The sequence below is a fragment of the Aotus nancymaae genome, unplaced genomic scaffold, assembly GCF_030222135.1.
Source record: "Aotus nancymaae isolate 86718 unplaced genomic scaffold, 86718_ANA_hifiasm-v0.15.2.pri h1tg000010l, whole genome shotgun sequence".
In the NCBI taxonomy this organism is placed as follows: Eukaryota; Metazoa; Chordata; class Mammalia; order Primates; family Aotidae; genus Aotus; species Aotus nancymaae.
In genome coordinates this window covers 62,056,352-62,072,130 of record NW_026988421.1, presented here as the reverse complement: position 1 = coordinate 62,072,130, position 15,779 = coordinate 62,056,352, and the positions used below count along the sequence as shown (strand labels likewise).

The following is a 15,779-nucleotide window of genomic DNA, read 5'->3' as shown; positions in this document are numbered from 1 at the left end:
CTTGAAAAAAGACTTGACGAAATGCTAACAAGAATGGACAACTTAGAGAGGAATATGAGCGAATTGATGGAGCTGAAAAACACAACACGAGAACTTCGTGAAGCATGCACAAGTTTCAACAGCCGAATTGACCAAGCAGAAGAAAGGATATCAGAGGTCGAAGATCAACTCAATGAAATAAAACGAGAAGGCAAGATTAGAGAAAACAGGGTAAAAAGGAATGAACAAAGTCAACAAGAAATATGGGACTATGTGAAAAGACCTAATCTACGTTTGATAGGTGTACCTGAATGTGACGAAGAGAATGCATCCAAGCTGGAAAATACTCTTCAGGATATTATCCAGGAAAACTTCCCCAACCTAACAAGGCAGGCCGAGATTCAAGTCCAGGAAATACAGAGAACACCACAAAGATACTCCTCTAGAAGAGCAACCCCAAGACACATAATCATCAGATTCACCAGGGTTGAAATGAAGGAGAAAATACTAAGGGCAGCCAGAGAGAAAGGTCGGGTTACCCACAAAGGGAAGCCCATCAGACTCACTGCAGATCTCTCAGCAGAAACCCTACAGGCCAGAAGAGAGTGGGGGCCGATATTCAACATCCTTAAGGAAAAGAACTTTCAACCCAGAATTTCGTATCCAGCCAAACTAAGCTTCATAAGTGAAGGAAAAATAAAATCCTTTGTGAACAAGCAAGAACTCAGAGAGTTCATCACCACCAGACCAGCTCTACAAGAGCTCCTGAAGGAGGCACTACACATAGAAAAGAACAACCAGTACCAGCCACTCCAAAAACACACGAAAAGGTAAAGAGCATCAACACAATGAAGAATCTGCATCAACCAAAGGGCAAAACAGCCACCTAGCACCAAAATGACAGGATTGAATTCACACATAACAATATTAACCCTAAATGTAAACGGACTAAATGCCCCAATCAAAAGACACAGACTGGCGAATTGGATAAAAAGCCAAAACCCATCAGTGTGCTGTATCCAGGAAACCCATCTCGCATGCAAGGATACACAAAGGCTCAAAATAAAGGGATGGAGGAAGATTTACCAAGCAAATGGAGAGCAAAAAAAAGCAGGAGTTGCAATTCTCATCTCTGATAAAATAGACTTTAAAGCAACAAAGATCAAAAGAGACAAAGAAGGACATTACATAATGGTAAAAGGATCAATGCAGCAAGAAGAGCTAACGATCCTAAATATATATGCACCTAATACAGGAGCACCCAGATACATAAGGCAAGTTCTTAAAGACTTACAAAGAGACTTAGACTCCCACACAATAATAGTGGGAGACTTCAACACACCACTGTCAATATTAGACAGATCAACGAGACAGAAAATTAACAAGGATATCCAGGACTTGAACTCAGACCTGGAACAAGCAAACCTAATAGACATTTACAGAACTCTCCACCCCAAATCCACAGAATATACATTCTTCTCAGCACCACATCACACCTACTCTAAAATTGACCACATAATTGGAAGTAAATCACTCCTCAGCAAATGCAAAAGAACGGAAACCATAACAAACAGTCTCTCAGACCACAGTGCAATCAAGTTAGAACTCAGAATTCAGAAACCAACCCAGAACCGCACATCCTCATGGAAAATGAACAACTTTCTCCTGAATGTTGACTGGATAAACAATGAAATGAAGGCAGAAATAAAGACGTTCTTCGAAACCAACGAGAATGAAGACACCACATACCAGAATCTCTGGGACACATTTAAAGCAGTCTCTAGAGGAAAATATATAGCAATAAGTGCCCACATGAGAAGAAAGGAGAGATCTAAAATTGACACCCTATCGTCAAAATTGAAAGAGCTAGAGGAGCAAGATCAAAAAAACTCAAAACCTAGCAGAAGACAAGAAATAACTAAGATCAAAGCAGAATTGAAGGAGATAGAGACACGAAAAACCCTTCAAAAAATCAATAAATCCAGGAGCTGGTTTTTTGAGAAGATCAACAAAATAGACAGACCACTAGCCAGACTAATAAAAAAGAAAAGAGAGAATAACCAAATAGATGCAATAAAAAATGACAAAGGCGATATCACCACAGATGCCACAGAAATTCAAACCATCATCAGAGATTATTACAAACAACTCTATGCACATAAATTAGAAAACCTGGAGGAAATGGATAAATTCCTGGACAGCTGCCTCCTGCCAAGCCTAAACCAGGAAGAAGTCGAAACCCTGAATAGACCAATAACAAGGTCTGAAGTCGAGGCAGCAATTAAGAGCCTACCACCCAAAAAAAGCCCAGGCCCAGATGGGTTCACAGCCGAATTCTACCAGACATACAAAGAGGAACTGATACCATTCCTACTGAAACTATTCCAAATAATCCAAAAAGAGGGAATCCTTCCCAAATCATTTTATGAGACCAACATCATCCTAATACCAAAACCTGGCAGAGACTCAACAAGAAAAGAAAACTACAGGCCAATATCCATGATGAACATAGATGCAAAAATCTTCAATAAAATAATGGCAAGCCGATTACAACAGCACATCAAAAAGCTTATCCACCATGATCAAGTAGGATTCATCCCGGGGATGCAAGGCTGGTTCAATATACGCAAGTCTATAAATGTAATTCACCACATAAACAGAACCAAAGACAAAAACCACATGATTATCTCAATTGATGCAGAGAAGGCCTTCGACAAAATTCAACAGCCCTTTATGCTAAAAACCCTCAATAAACTAGGTATCGATGGAACGTATCTCAAAATAATAAAAGCTATTTACGACAAACCGACAGCCAATATCATACTGAACGGGCAAAAACTGGAAGCATTCCCTTTGAAATCTGGCACTAGACAAGGATGCCCTCTCTCACCACTCCTATTCAATATAGTACTGGAAGTTCTAGCCAGAGCAATCAGGCAAGAAAAAGAAATAAAGGGTATTCAATTAGGAAAGGAGGAAGTCAAATTGTCTCTATTTGCAGACGACATGATTGTATATCTAGAAGACCCTATCACCTCAGCCCAAAAGCTCCTGAAACTGATAAGCAACTTCAGCAAAGTCTCAGGATACAAAATCAATGTGCAAAAATCACAAGCGTTCCTATACACCAATAACAGACTTAAAGAGAGCCAAATCAAGAACGAACTGCCATTCACAATCGCTACAAAGAGAATAAAATACCTAGGAATACAACTAACAAGGAATGTAAAGGACCTCTTCAAGGAGAACTACAAATCACTGCTCAACGAAATAAGAGAGGACACAAACAGATGGAGAAACATTCCATGTTCATGGTTAGGAAGAATTAATATCGTGAAAATGGCCATACTGCCCAAAGTAATATACAGATTCAATGCTATCCCCATCAAGCTACCAATGACCTTCTTCACAGAACTGGAAAAAACCACCTTAAACTTCATATGGAACCAAAAGAGAGCCCGCATAGCCAAGTCAATTCTAAGCAAAAAGAACAAAGCAGGAGGCATCACACTACCAGACATCAAACTCTACTACAAGGCTACAGTAATCAAAACAGCATGGTACTGGTACCAAAACAGAGATATAGACCAATGGAACAGAACAGAGGCATCGGAGGCAACACAACATATCTACAACCACCTGATCTTTGACAAACCCGATAAAAACAAGCAATGGGGAAAGGATTCCCTGTTCAATAAGTGGTGTTGGGAAAACTGGCTAGCCATATGCAGAAAGCAGAAAATGGACCCCTTCCTGACACCTTACACTAAAATTGACTCCAGATGGATTAAAGACTTAAACATAAGACCTAACACCATAAAAACACTAGAAGGAAACCTAGGCAAAACCATTCAGGACATAGGCGTAGGCAAGGACTTCATGACCAAAACACCAAAAGCATTGGCAACAAAAGCCAAAATAGACAAATGGGACCTAATCAAACTCCACAGCTTCTGCACAGCAAAAGAAACAGTCAATAGAGTGAATCGGCAACCAACAGAATGGGAAAAAATTTTTGCAGCCTACCCATCTGACAAAGGGCTGATATCCAGAATTTACAACGAGCTAAAAAAGATTTACAAGAAAAAAACAAACAAGCCCATTCAAAAGTGGGCGAAGGACATGAACAGATACTTTACAAAAGAAGACATACATGAGGCCAACAAGCATATGAAAAAATGCTCATCATCACTGGCCATTAGAGAAATGCAAATCAAAACTACATTGAGATACCATCTCACACCAGTTAGAATGGCAATCATTAAAAAATCTGGAGACAACAGATGCTGGAGAGGATGTGGAGAAATAGGAACACTTTTACACTGTTGGTGGGAGTGTAAATTAGTTCAACCATTGTGGAAAACAGTGTGGCGATTCCTCAAGGACCTAGAAATAGAAATTCCATTTGACCCAGCAATCCCATTACTGGGCATATATCCAAAGGATTATAAATCGTTCTACTATAAGGACACATGCACACGAATGTTCATTGCAGCACAGTTTACAATAGCAAAGACCTGGAACCAACCCAAATGCCCATTGATGATAGACTGGACAGGAAAAATGTGGCACATATACACCATGGAATATTATGCAGCCATTAAAAACGAGGAGTTCGCGTCCTTTGTAGGGACATGGATGAACCTGGAAAACATCATTCTCAGCAAACTGACACAAGAACACAAAATCAAACACCACATGTTCTCACTCATAGGCGGGTGTTGAACAAGGAGAACACATGGACACAGGGAGGGGAGCACTATACATGGGGGTCTGTTGTGGGGGAGTGGGGGGGACAGCGGGGGGGTGGGGAATTGGGGAGGGATAGCATGGGGAGAAATGCCAGATATGGGTGAAGGGGAGGAAGGCAGCAAATCACACTGCCACGTATGCACCTAAGCAACAACCTTGCATGTTTTTCACATGTACCCCAAAACCTAAAATGCAATAAAAAAAAAAAATAAATAAAATAAAAAAAAAAAAAAAAAAAAAAAAATTGCATTGCTCAGATTACAAATGAACTTGGACTTCTTGTTTTGTATAGTTAGCAGCCATCAATCCTGTTCGTGCTGCATGTACTTGGCAGCCCTGCGTTGTGTTCTTCAGCTGGTCCAGAGCCGCTCCACCCAGGCCTGGGTTCACTGGCAGCCTCTCAGGAAGACTTGGAGCACCCATTTGTTCCCAGGATCAACAAGCAGATGGTAAAAAAGATGAAGCCATCAGTGGGAGGCCTGTGAACTCAGGGAAACACCCAGACTGATTCTGGGTTAAGCTCATTCATTTAGGGATTCTTCTCTTTCTTTTCTTTTCTTTTTTTTCTCTCTCTCATTCTTTTTTTTTTTTTTTTTTTTTTTGGCAAAGTCTTGCTTTGTTGCCCAGGCTGGCAAGCAGTGGCATGATCTTGGCTCGCTACAACCTCCACTTCCCAGTTCAGGTGATTCTCCTGCCTCAGCCTCCCAAGTAGCTGGGATTACAGGCATGTGCCACCACACCCAGCTAGTATTTGTATTTTTAGTAGAGACGGGGTTTCACCATGTTGACCAGGCTGGTCTTGAACTCCTGACCTCAGGTGATCCGCTCACCTTGGCCTCCCAAAGTGCTAGGATTACAGGTGTGAGCCACCCTGCCTGGTCAGGGATTGTTTTTTTATTTGCACTTCTTTTAGGCTTGTAGGGAGGCCCACACCAAGAGTATTATAAAAACATTATGCTCACATCCATTGTGTGGCTTAAAACTATCAGCACCGCTGCTGCTGCCTCACACCGTGCCATGTGTACGATGTGCTCTCAGTTCCCACACGTTGTCTCATTGAATCCTTGCCACAGCCCTTCTTTGGTAGGTGTTCATTTATCTCCATTTTATCATCTGGTTTCCAGGGAGATGATATGACCTACCCTAGGTCACACCCAGAAAATGTCTGTTTTTCTGTTTTCTTTTCTTTCTTTTTCTTTGAGACAGAGTCTTGCTCTGTCACCCAGGCTGGAGTGCAGTGGTGTAATCACAGCTCATTGCAGCCTTGACTTCTCAGGCTTAAGTGATCTCCCACCTTAACCTCCTGAGTAGCTGGGACTACAGGCAATGGCTATGATCCTGACTCACTGCAACCTGCCTCAGCCTCCAACCCTCATTGCATTTCCAATACAATCCACTCTCCTTAGCAGGGCCTCTGAAACACTGCATGGTCTGTTCCCTGTTGACATCTCTCTGGCCTCACTCAGTGCCACTCTCCCCTTTGCCCATTAAGCTCTGGTCACTTTGCCATCCACTTAGCTCCTCACACACTCCTGCTTCTTCCAACCCCAGGGCCTTTGCCTGCTCCTTCTTTTAGCTCTCTGTGGGAAGACAGCATTTATGTGTAATGGGCTGAGGCAGGTGGATCACCTGAGGTCAGGAGTTTGAGACCAGACTGGCCAACATGGTGAAACACTGTTTCTACTAAAAATACAAAATTAGCCAGATGTGGTGGCATGCACCTGTAATCCCAGCTACTCGGGAGGCTGAGGTAGGAGAATCACTTGAACCCGAGAGGCAGAGGCTGCAGTGAGCCAAGATCGCAGCCACTGCACTCCGGTCTGGGCCACAGGAGCGAAATTTTGTCTTAAAAAAAAAAAAAAAAAGCAATGAGGGGTCTAGGCAATAATCCTTAGTGTCCGCTGAAAATACTGTTAAAAACTCATGGCACAGTGGCTCATGCCTGTAATCTTAGCACTTTGGGAGGCCAAGACAGGAGGATTGCTTAAGCTTAGGAGTTCAAGACCAGCCTGGGCAACATAGTGAGACCTCATCTCTACAAAATAGCCTTAAATTAACCCAGCTTGATGGTGCATGTCTATAGTCCCAGCTACTCAGGAGGCTGAGGCAGGAGGATTGCTTAAGCCCAGGAGGCGGAGGTACCTCACCTGAGTCCCCTAATTGAGCCTAGCACCACAAAGAGAAAGGCCACTGGATATAATCTGATCGAGACTCTAGATCTGACTACCAAGTACAGGGGACAGAGAGCAGAACATGTAAAATGACATCATGAGGGAGCAATTAGCAAAATCCAGTCTGTAGAAGATCCACAAATCAATGACAGTCCATATGACAAATATGCTGCAGAGGGGAAAAGAGACAGAGGGAAAACCTGTGAACTAAAAGAGACTTCGGTGTCACATTGACCAAATGCAATATGGGGATGGTGGTAGATTTTATCATAATGGACCCTAATGAATCACAAATTCCATGTCCACACCTCTTCTGCAATGTCATGTTGCTTTCTTTCCTATCAAGAGGTGAAACTATTTCTCTACTGGCTTGAAACCGGGCATTCCTCATGACTTGCTTTGGCCAATAGAATGTGACAGAGATGATGTGAAAATTCCAGAATCTAGGTCTTAAGAAGCTTGTAGCTTCTTCTCTTGCTCTCTCGGAACCCTGAGACCAGTGTTCTCTGAAGAAGCCACACAAGCTTCCTGGAGGATGAGAGGCTATGTAGAGAACAGGAACATCCCAGCCAATTGCCAGCACTAATCACCAGCCATGTGAAGGACATCTTGGACCTCCCAGCTGAGCCAGCAGATAACTGCAGCAGCTGCACGAGTGTCCCAAGAGAGAAGAACTATGAAGATTGCCAAGCCACAGTGCCATACCATTAAATTTTGGGGTGGTTCATGACATAATAATAGGTAATAGAAACAGAAATCTTGCTTGGATCCTCACTCAAACAAACCAACTATTTAAAAAGTTATGAAACAATCAGGAAATTTTGCTGGATGCTGGATATTTAATGCCATAATGACATATTGTTAATTTTGTTAGGTTTGATGATGGACATCACATTTTTCACTTTTTTTAGTATTTATTTATTTATTTATTTGAGATGGAGTCTCACTCTACCACGCAGGCTGGAGTGCAATGGTGCGATCTCGGCTCATTGCAACCTCTGCCTCCTGGATTCAAGCAATTCTCCTGCCTCAGCCTCCTGAGTAGCTGGGATTATAAGTGCCCACGGCCATGCCTGACCAATGTTTTGTATTTTCAGGAGAGACAGGGTTTCACCATGTTCGCCAGGCTAGTCTTGAACTCCTGACCTCAGGTGGTCTACCTGCCTCGGCCTCCTAATGTGCTGGGATTACAGGCGTGAGCCACCATGCCTGGCTGAGTCCTTATTTTTTAAAGGTACAAACTGAAACTTTTATGGATGAAGAGAAGTAATTTCTGGTATTTGCTTCAAATAATCCAAAGAGAAGTGGGGATGTGGATGAAACAACTCCAGGCCTCAAGCTGATAATTGTTGAAAGCAGATGATGTATACATGGGGGTTCTTTATATGAATCTCTCTAATAACAGCTCATTAAACTTTATATTCTTGTGTATGTTTATTATAATACTCTCTCTTCTACATGTTAGACATTTTCCATATTAAAATAAAGGTGTTTGAGTGCAATTGGAAGTCCTTGGAAGCCCTAAGCTTGGGAGTATCATCTCTCATCACGCACAGGAAGCTTGCAGCTTCTCTGCCTCCCAGCACAGTCCCTCTGCCCCATCCCAACACTCACTGCAGTGCCCCCTCCTGTTCCCTGCAGCCCCGATGGTGCCAGCTCACTGGCCCTGCTTCCACGAGGACCTCTAGCCTCCTGGCCCCCAGCCTCCAATGAGCCTCCAGGCCAGTGGCTGAGTTCTGGATGTGACAAAAAGATTCCAGAGGGACTCTTCATCCCCTGGAACAGGCCACATTCAGTCCCAGAGGAAGGGAGGAGGAGCAGGAGGAGAGTTTATGAGACAACATCATGAGTCACCCCAACTAATGACTTCCCAGAAGAGCTATGGTTGGACACTGAGTCTTCCCTTCGAAACAAGGCTGAGGAAGGACACACCAAAGCCTGGTCCTTATTCAGAGACACACAGAGCAGGGCCAGCTCGGCTGCAGCCTCACTGTGGGACCTTGAGCAAGCCATGGAACCTCTCTGACCTTCATTTCAAATGAAGCTAACACCTCAGGGGAATTCAGTAAGGGTTTTTATTTTATTTTATTTTATTTTACTTTTTTTTTTCTTTGCTCTGGTCAAGATGGCATCAATGAGGGTTTTTAAAAAATACAAAAGAAAACAAATGAGGCTAATACCTAATGACTTACATCATGGGCTGGCTCAGAGAGCTAAATAAAATAGTAGATGTGGAAGTGCTTTGTTAAATGCTATACAGGAGGAACAGCTGATCACAGGACAGGAGGAGGCGAAGGTCGAGCAGGAGCCTCTGTTTTGGATGCTCTACTGAATGTGATGTGCCTCTGTTCCTTAGCCCTGGTTCCGAGTCCCCTTTCTCTACTGCCTTCTTGCCTTTCTCAACTAAAGTTCCATGGAGGAGATGAAGAGGAACGACATCAGAGACTTTGAGAGTGTAATAATTGGGTCGCAGCAGAAAACAAATGGTATACTCAGAAAGAGTTTAACTAAATAGAGTTTAATGGTAGAGGGGAGGAGTAAGAGAACCAGCTAGAAACAGTGAAGCACCCAGGGACTCACAACCACAGGAAGCAGTTACCATTTGCGGGCCTGTGAGTGAAGGAGAGGGAACAGTGTTACTGTAGTCAGGTGAGGGCTAGAGCCACGGAAGGGGAGTCACCCATAGGAGCAGGCTGTGGCCACAGGAAAAAACAGCTGCTGGCAGAACTGGGCCAGGCAGGAAGGGAATCAGAAGACAAATACCCTGACCTTTCTGCTCCTGCCCTCTCATCTCCTTCAGTGCCTGGTATTGGCTGAACACAGCTAGAAGTCAGAAGACAAGGGAACCAGGGCAATGCAGTACTTAGAGGTTAGCCTCTGGGGCATATAGCAGGGCCAAGAAAGTTGGAACCTAAATGGGGTGGGAGAGTTAATAAAGAATGACCAACATTGGGGAATGAGTTATGGGCAAGACAGGCATGAAATACAAGACCAGGGTTTGAAAATCTTGATCAAACAAGGCTGAAAGACTTGGATCAGTGCATCCAGTTGCAACTGGAGCTGGGTACGTGCTTAGGGGACCAGGGCACGGTTAAGATTTGGTACACGAAGAATCTCACCAGTGGTGAGAAATTAGTAAACTCTTCTTTGCCTAAGGTCCTGACCCATATATTTCTTTGGTCCTAGGGGAGCCCTCCCAGCCTCCCAACAGCAGTTGGCCCCTAAGTCAGAATGGGACTAATGCTGAGGCCACCCTGGCTGCGAACCTCACCTTCTCCTCCTACTACCAGCACACCTCCCCTGTGGCAGCCATGTTCATTGTGGCCTATGCGCTCATCTTCCTGCTCTGCATGGTGGGCAACGCCCTGGTCTGTTTCATCGTGCTCAAGAACCGGCACATGCGCACCGTCACCAACATGTTCATCCTCAACCTGGCTGTCAGTGACCTGCTGGTGGGCATCTTCTGCATGCCCACCACCCTTGTGGACAACCTCATCACTGGTGAGTGTGGACAGTCCGCAGCAGGAGTGTCCCCCATCCCCACTTCAGCTTCTCAGCTAAGGCTGGAAATCGAAGCTTGGAAGGCAGACATCATTGCTGAGCTGGCCTCTTGGCCATGCGTGGTCTCAAACTCTCAAGGTAGTCTTAGGGCTGAGGAGTTAGACTAAATAAGAAATAAGAGATATAACAATTCCCCACTTTCTTTGTGCCTGGCATGATGTTACTTACTCTTCACGCATTATCTTAATTCATCCTCACAACAATCCAATGAAGTAGAGTTTATGGTCATCCCCATTTTATGGAAGAGGAAACGTACATGCTCAGAGTGACTAAGAAACTGGTCCGTAGTCACACAGCTAATAGGTGTCAAGGTCCACATTCTCACACCCATACTTCTAATTACTGTATTATACCATTCAGTCTCACTCTCTCATGGAGCTCCCAAGGGCAGAAATAGAGCCAGTGGGAGAAGTGTAAGGGAGACAGGTTTCCTCTGAATCGGAAACTAAAAATTCGCTCATTTGAACTGGGAATTGAGCAGGGCACAGAAGAGAGTCCTGCCTTGTAAGTAATGAGCTCTCTGAACCTTGGAGTGTCCAAGCAGGGACTGACTGGCCACTCAGTGGACCACCTGACCTCTAAATTCCTGCATCTGCAGATGTCAGAATAGGGCCATATACTCTCTACTCTCTCATGCAACTGGCCTTTCTTGTTTCAGAATCAAGGTTCCACCAACCTGAGACTCCTGGCGAGGGACTGGTTTTCAGAGCTATGGAGACCCCCAGAGGTCTGAGCCTGCAGATTCTGAGCTCAGAGCTCAGAGCTCCCAGCAGCTCACTAGTCCTCAGGATCCAGAGCCTAGACAGCCCCATTCGAAGTGACTTCACTGACTTGGAGCAGGGGGAGCTACAGCCTGCATTTCTGTAGGTTCTTGGAACCAGGAATTGAAGCCAGTGCAGAGTCAGCTCCCCTCCACAGTACCGGCTGTGTCCGGTGGAACCGTTACCCACTGCTGAGTCCCAGCTTCCTTTGCCGATGAGGAATATAAACTGCATCCCCTTCCTTTCCAACACTAGACACACACATGTGTACTCAGACACACATGTGCAGAGATGCATACATGCATGCACATAAACATGCATACCAGTCAACAGTGATATGGTGAGGTCATGAGCTGGTTAAGTTGGTGTCTGTCCGTCTTTTTCATATACTCATATTTTAAAAATTGTTTGAATAAATAAAACATTTAGATGATTCAATAGTCAAAGCTACCAAAGTTCTCCAGTGCAAAATCTCCCTTCTACCCCTGTCCTCTGGCCTCCCAGCTCCTCTCCCTCCTGGGAGGTGACCAATTGTTGCCAGTTTCTTGTGTCTCTTTCAAAAAATATTTTATGTGAGTGCAAGCAAATTAAAGATATGCTAAGTTTCCGAACAGTCGGTCCCGTACTTATACTTCCCATCCAACACCACTTAAAAATATATCATGTATACTGTAAATAAGATTCATTAAAATCAACTTACATGTTGTTAGCCCCTATTAATAGATAAAAGAGTTTCTCATTCTTTTCACCTACTGCTAGAATTCCATTGTATGGATGTACTACAATTTATTTTGATGTGTATTTATGTTGTTTCTAATAGAATCTTCTGCAATTAAATAAAACTTCACGTAGCTTCACTCTTTTCCTTCCGTCCTTCCTTCCTTTCTTCCTTCCTTCTTTTTTTCTCTTTTCTTTTCTTTCTCACTCTGTGGCCCAGGCTGAAGTGCAGTGGCACAATCTCGGCTCACTACAGCCTCTGCCTCCCAAGTTCAAGCGATTCTCCTGCCTCAGCCTCCTGAATTACAGGTGCATGCCACCATGCCCAGCTAATTTTTGTATTTTTAGTAGAGATGGGGTTTCACCATGTTGTCCAGGCTGGTCTTGAATTCCTGACCTCAAGTGACCCACCTGCCTTGGCCTCCCAAAGTGCTGGGATTACAGGCATGAGCCACTACGGCTGACTAATTTTTCTATTTTTTGAAGAGATGGGGTTTTGCCATGTTACCCAGGCTTGTCTCAAACTCCTGGGTTCAAGTCATCTGCCCGCCTCGGCCTCCCAAAGTTCTGGGATTATGGGAGTGAGGCACCATGCCTAGTTTTTCTTCTTGTCTTTCTTTTTGTTTTGTTTTGTGTTGGTTTTTTTTTTTTTTTTAACTCACATACAGAAAGTCGAATCATTCATTCAGTCCAGTTCATGGCACTACATGATTTCACTCTGTTGCAAAGCTCTTCTTTTATTTTTATTTATTTATTTCCTTCTATATACCTATTCCACTTCACATCTCTTCTCTGACCCATAGGCAGCCATTCTGTTACATTTCTGTCTTTTGTATGCATTCTTAGAAAATGTGCTGTCAATGTATGCATGTTTTACATGTAAATAGTGTTAAGATATAATTTAACATACGTTAAAATCTGCTTTTTTAAGTATATAGTTCCACAAGGATTTTTTGTTGTTGTTGCTTTTTAAAAAGACTCTGTCACCAGGGCTGGAGTGCAGTGGCGAGATCATAGCTCGCTGTCTCCTCTAACTCCTGGCCTCAAAGATCTTCCCACCTCAGCCTCCCCCATAGCTGGGACTACAGACATTGTGCCACAATGTGTGGCTAATTTTTTTTTAAATTTTTTGTTTTCATAGAGCCAGAGTCTCACTATATTACCCAGGCTGGCCTTGAATTCCTGGGCTCAATCGATCCTCCTGCTTCTTCCTCCCAAAGTGCTAGGATTACTATGCCTGACTGAGAATAGTATTTAGAAGCCAAGATCTGGGTTCTAGATGTGCTCATGGCTACTGGGGTGTCATTGCTTCTAGGTGCTCTCCAGGGACAGAGCTAGGAAATACAAGTATACTAACAGAAATATTTAACACACATAACTTTATTTCTGTATCTGACCATCTGTATGTGTATTAACACGAGTTTAGACTGATACTTCTGATTCCAACCCACTGTCACAGATTCATTTGAACTTTCCCTCTTCCTTATTGGTAACTTCTTTTTCAGGCAGTGAGAAATCTAGCTGTATTTATCTACAATAGATTTACTTATTTGTTCAATCTTAGTATACACATAAGGTAGTTTCATTACTGCTACCATACTTCTGTGATTGAGGTTTGCCTGATGTTTTCCCATAATTAGATCCAGTTGATTACATTTTGTCAAGAGTACCACAAATATATTAATGACAGTATGGAATTTGTTTACAGTTCTTTTTGCTGTTATAGTATACAGTCAAAATACTGCTTTCCAAAGTTACTTCAGTTAGTCTGTTTCTTCTTCACCCCTTCAATGTGAATATGATTCAATTTAAATACAATATTATTCATTTGTAGTACAATTAGTCTTATTTGTTAATGTTTATATTTCACTTTGGGTCCTCTCTCCCCAACCACATCCTGATAGATGTTGATTATTTATTTTTTGGGTAAATGAAACATTGCCATGATTCTAAAAAGTCAGAACCATACAGAGATATACTCAGAGAGACATCACTCTCATTATCTCAACTATCCCATTCATCCATTATTTCTACCCAATTCTTATCTTCTCTCTGTATAGATAGCTAATCTTATTATTCTGATTTATCTTTTCTGTAACTTTGGTACAATGAGAAAATAAGCATATATTTTCTTAATTTCTTTTTTCTTACATGAAGGGGGTAATATCCTATAGACAGTCTTAATACTTTGCTTTCTGCACTTAGCCGTACATCCTGGAAGTCATTTCATATCAGTTCCTAGGGGTCTTCCTCAGTCTTTGTTGCAGCTGTTTAATACTCTACAAATGGATGTATCATAGTTTATTCAACCATTTCTTCACATGAGGATTTAGATTGTTTCTATTATTTTGCAATTACAAACAATGCTACAATGGATAACCTTGTACATATGTATTTTTATCGTTGGAGGTATATTTAGGCTAGAGTACAAGAGTAAGATTGCTGCTGAGAGCAGTGACTCACGCCTGTAATCCCAGCACTTTGGGAGGCCAAGGCAGGTGAATCACTTGAGCCCAGGAGTTTGAGATCAACCTGGGCAACATGGCCAAACCTTGTCTCTACAAAAATAATACAAAAATTAGCTGGGCATAGTGGCACACACCTGTAGTCCCAGCCACTGGGGAGACTAGGGTGGGAGGATCATCTGAATCCAGGAGGTCGAGGCTGCAGTGAGCCATGATCATGCCACTGCCTAAGTGACAGAGTAAGACCCTGCCTCAAAAGCAGAAAACAAAAGTGAGATTTCCAGATCAAAAGGTAAATGCTTATGTAGCTTGTTATGTACCCCAATTCCCCTCCATAAAGTCTGTATCAGTTTGCATTCCTACTAGCAATGTCTGATAGAGCCTATTTCTCCATAACCTTGCTGTGGCCATTTGTATTTTTCTAATTATGAATGAGGTATGAACATATTTTAAAAAAAATTTTGGTAGAGACAGGGTCTCACTATATTGCCCAGGCTGGTCTCGAACTCCTGGGCTCAAGCAATCCTCCTGCCTTGGCCTCACAAAGTGCTGGGATTATAGGCATGAGCCACCATGCCCAGCCTGAACTTCTCAAGTTGCTTATATCTTTTCACACTTCCATCAAGTTTTTAGTTCTTTGTCCCTCAATTTTTATGAGTTCTTCATACATTTGGGGTAAAAGCTCTTTGTCTGTGATATATTATAATACAAATATCTTCTCAATTTGTTGGTTATCTTTGACTTTGTTTACAGAAATTTTTGCTACGCAATAAAAAATTTTAATAATTATCTTTTTTTTTCTTGAGATGGAGTCTTGCTCTCTCACCCAGGCTGGGATGCAGTGGCACGATTTCCCTCACTGGGTTCAAGTGATTCTCCTGCCTCAGCCTCCCGAGTAGCTGGGATTACAGGAGCCCGCCAGCACTCAGCTAAAATTTTTTTATGTAGACACACTTATCAATCTCTTTTTATAATGGCCTCTGGATTCTGAAACATAATTAGAAAGCCTTTCCCTACACATAAGTTAAAAACAACTCACCTGTTTTTTTCTAGTACTTGTACAATGTCTGTTTTTACATTTAGATTCCTATTCCACTTGTAGTTTATTCTTGTGTATGGTGTGAGATATGGATCTAATTTTATCTTTTTCCAGATGGCTACCCAGATGATGCAGCACCATTTATTAAAAAGTCAATCTTTGTCACCGTGGTTTCAGATGCTACCTTCATCATGTACTAAGTTTCTGCTGTACCTGGGTCTATTGCTGGGCTTTGTAGCCTATTCTACTGATTTATTCATCTGTTCATGCACTAGTAGCATACTGTTTTAATTATAGAGGTCTGATAGAATATATTTTTATTTTATTGAGACAG

The 15,779-nt window shown here is 42.6% G+C and overlaps 1 protein-coding gene across 2 annotated transcripts in view; it reads left to right on the top strand.

The window, feature by feature from the left end:
* The window catches only part of NPFFR1 (neuropeptide FF receptor 1), a 43,769-nt gene that overhangs the window by 13,050 nt on the left and 14,940 nt on the right, over nucleotides 1-15,779 (top strand). Inside the window, exons 1-2 of one of the 2 annotated variants that reach the window (XM_012460165.2) lie at nucleotides 9,316-9,355; nucleotides 10,089-10,403. In XM_012460165.2, the coding sequence (XP_012315588.2) occupies nucleotides 9,316-9,355; nucleotides 10,089-10,403 (355 nt within the window). Of the gene's footprint in view, nucleotides 1-9,315; nucleotides 9,356-10,088; nucleotides 10,404-15,779 lie in introns of those variants that run through there. The other variant, XM_012460166.2, reaches the window with a different exon arrangement.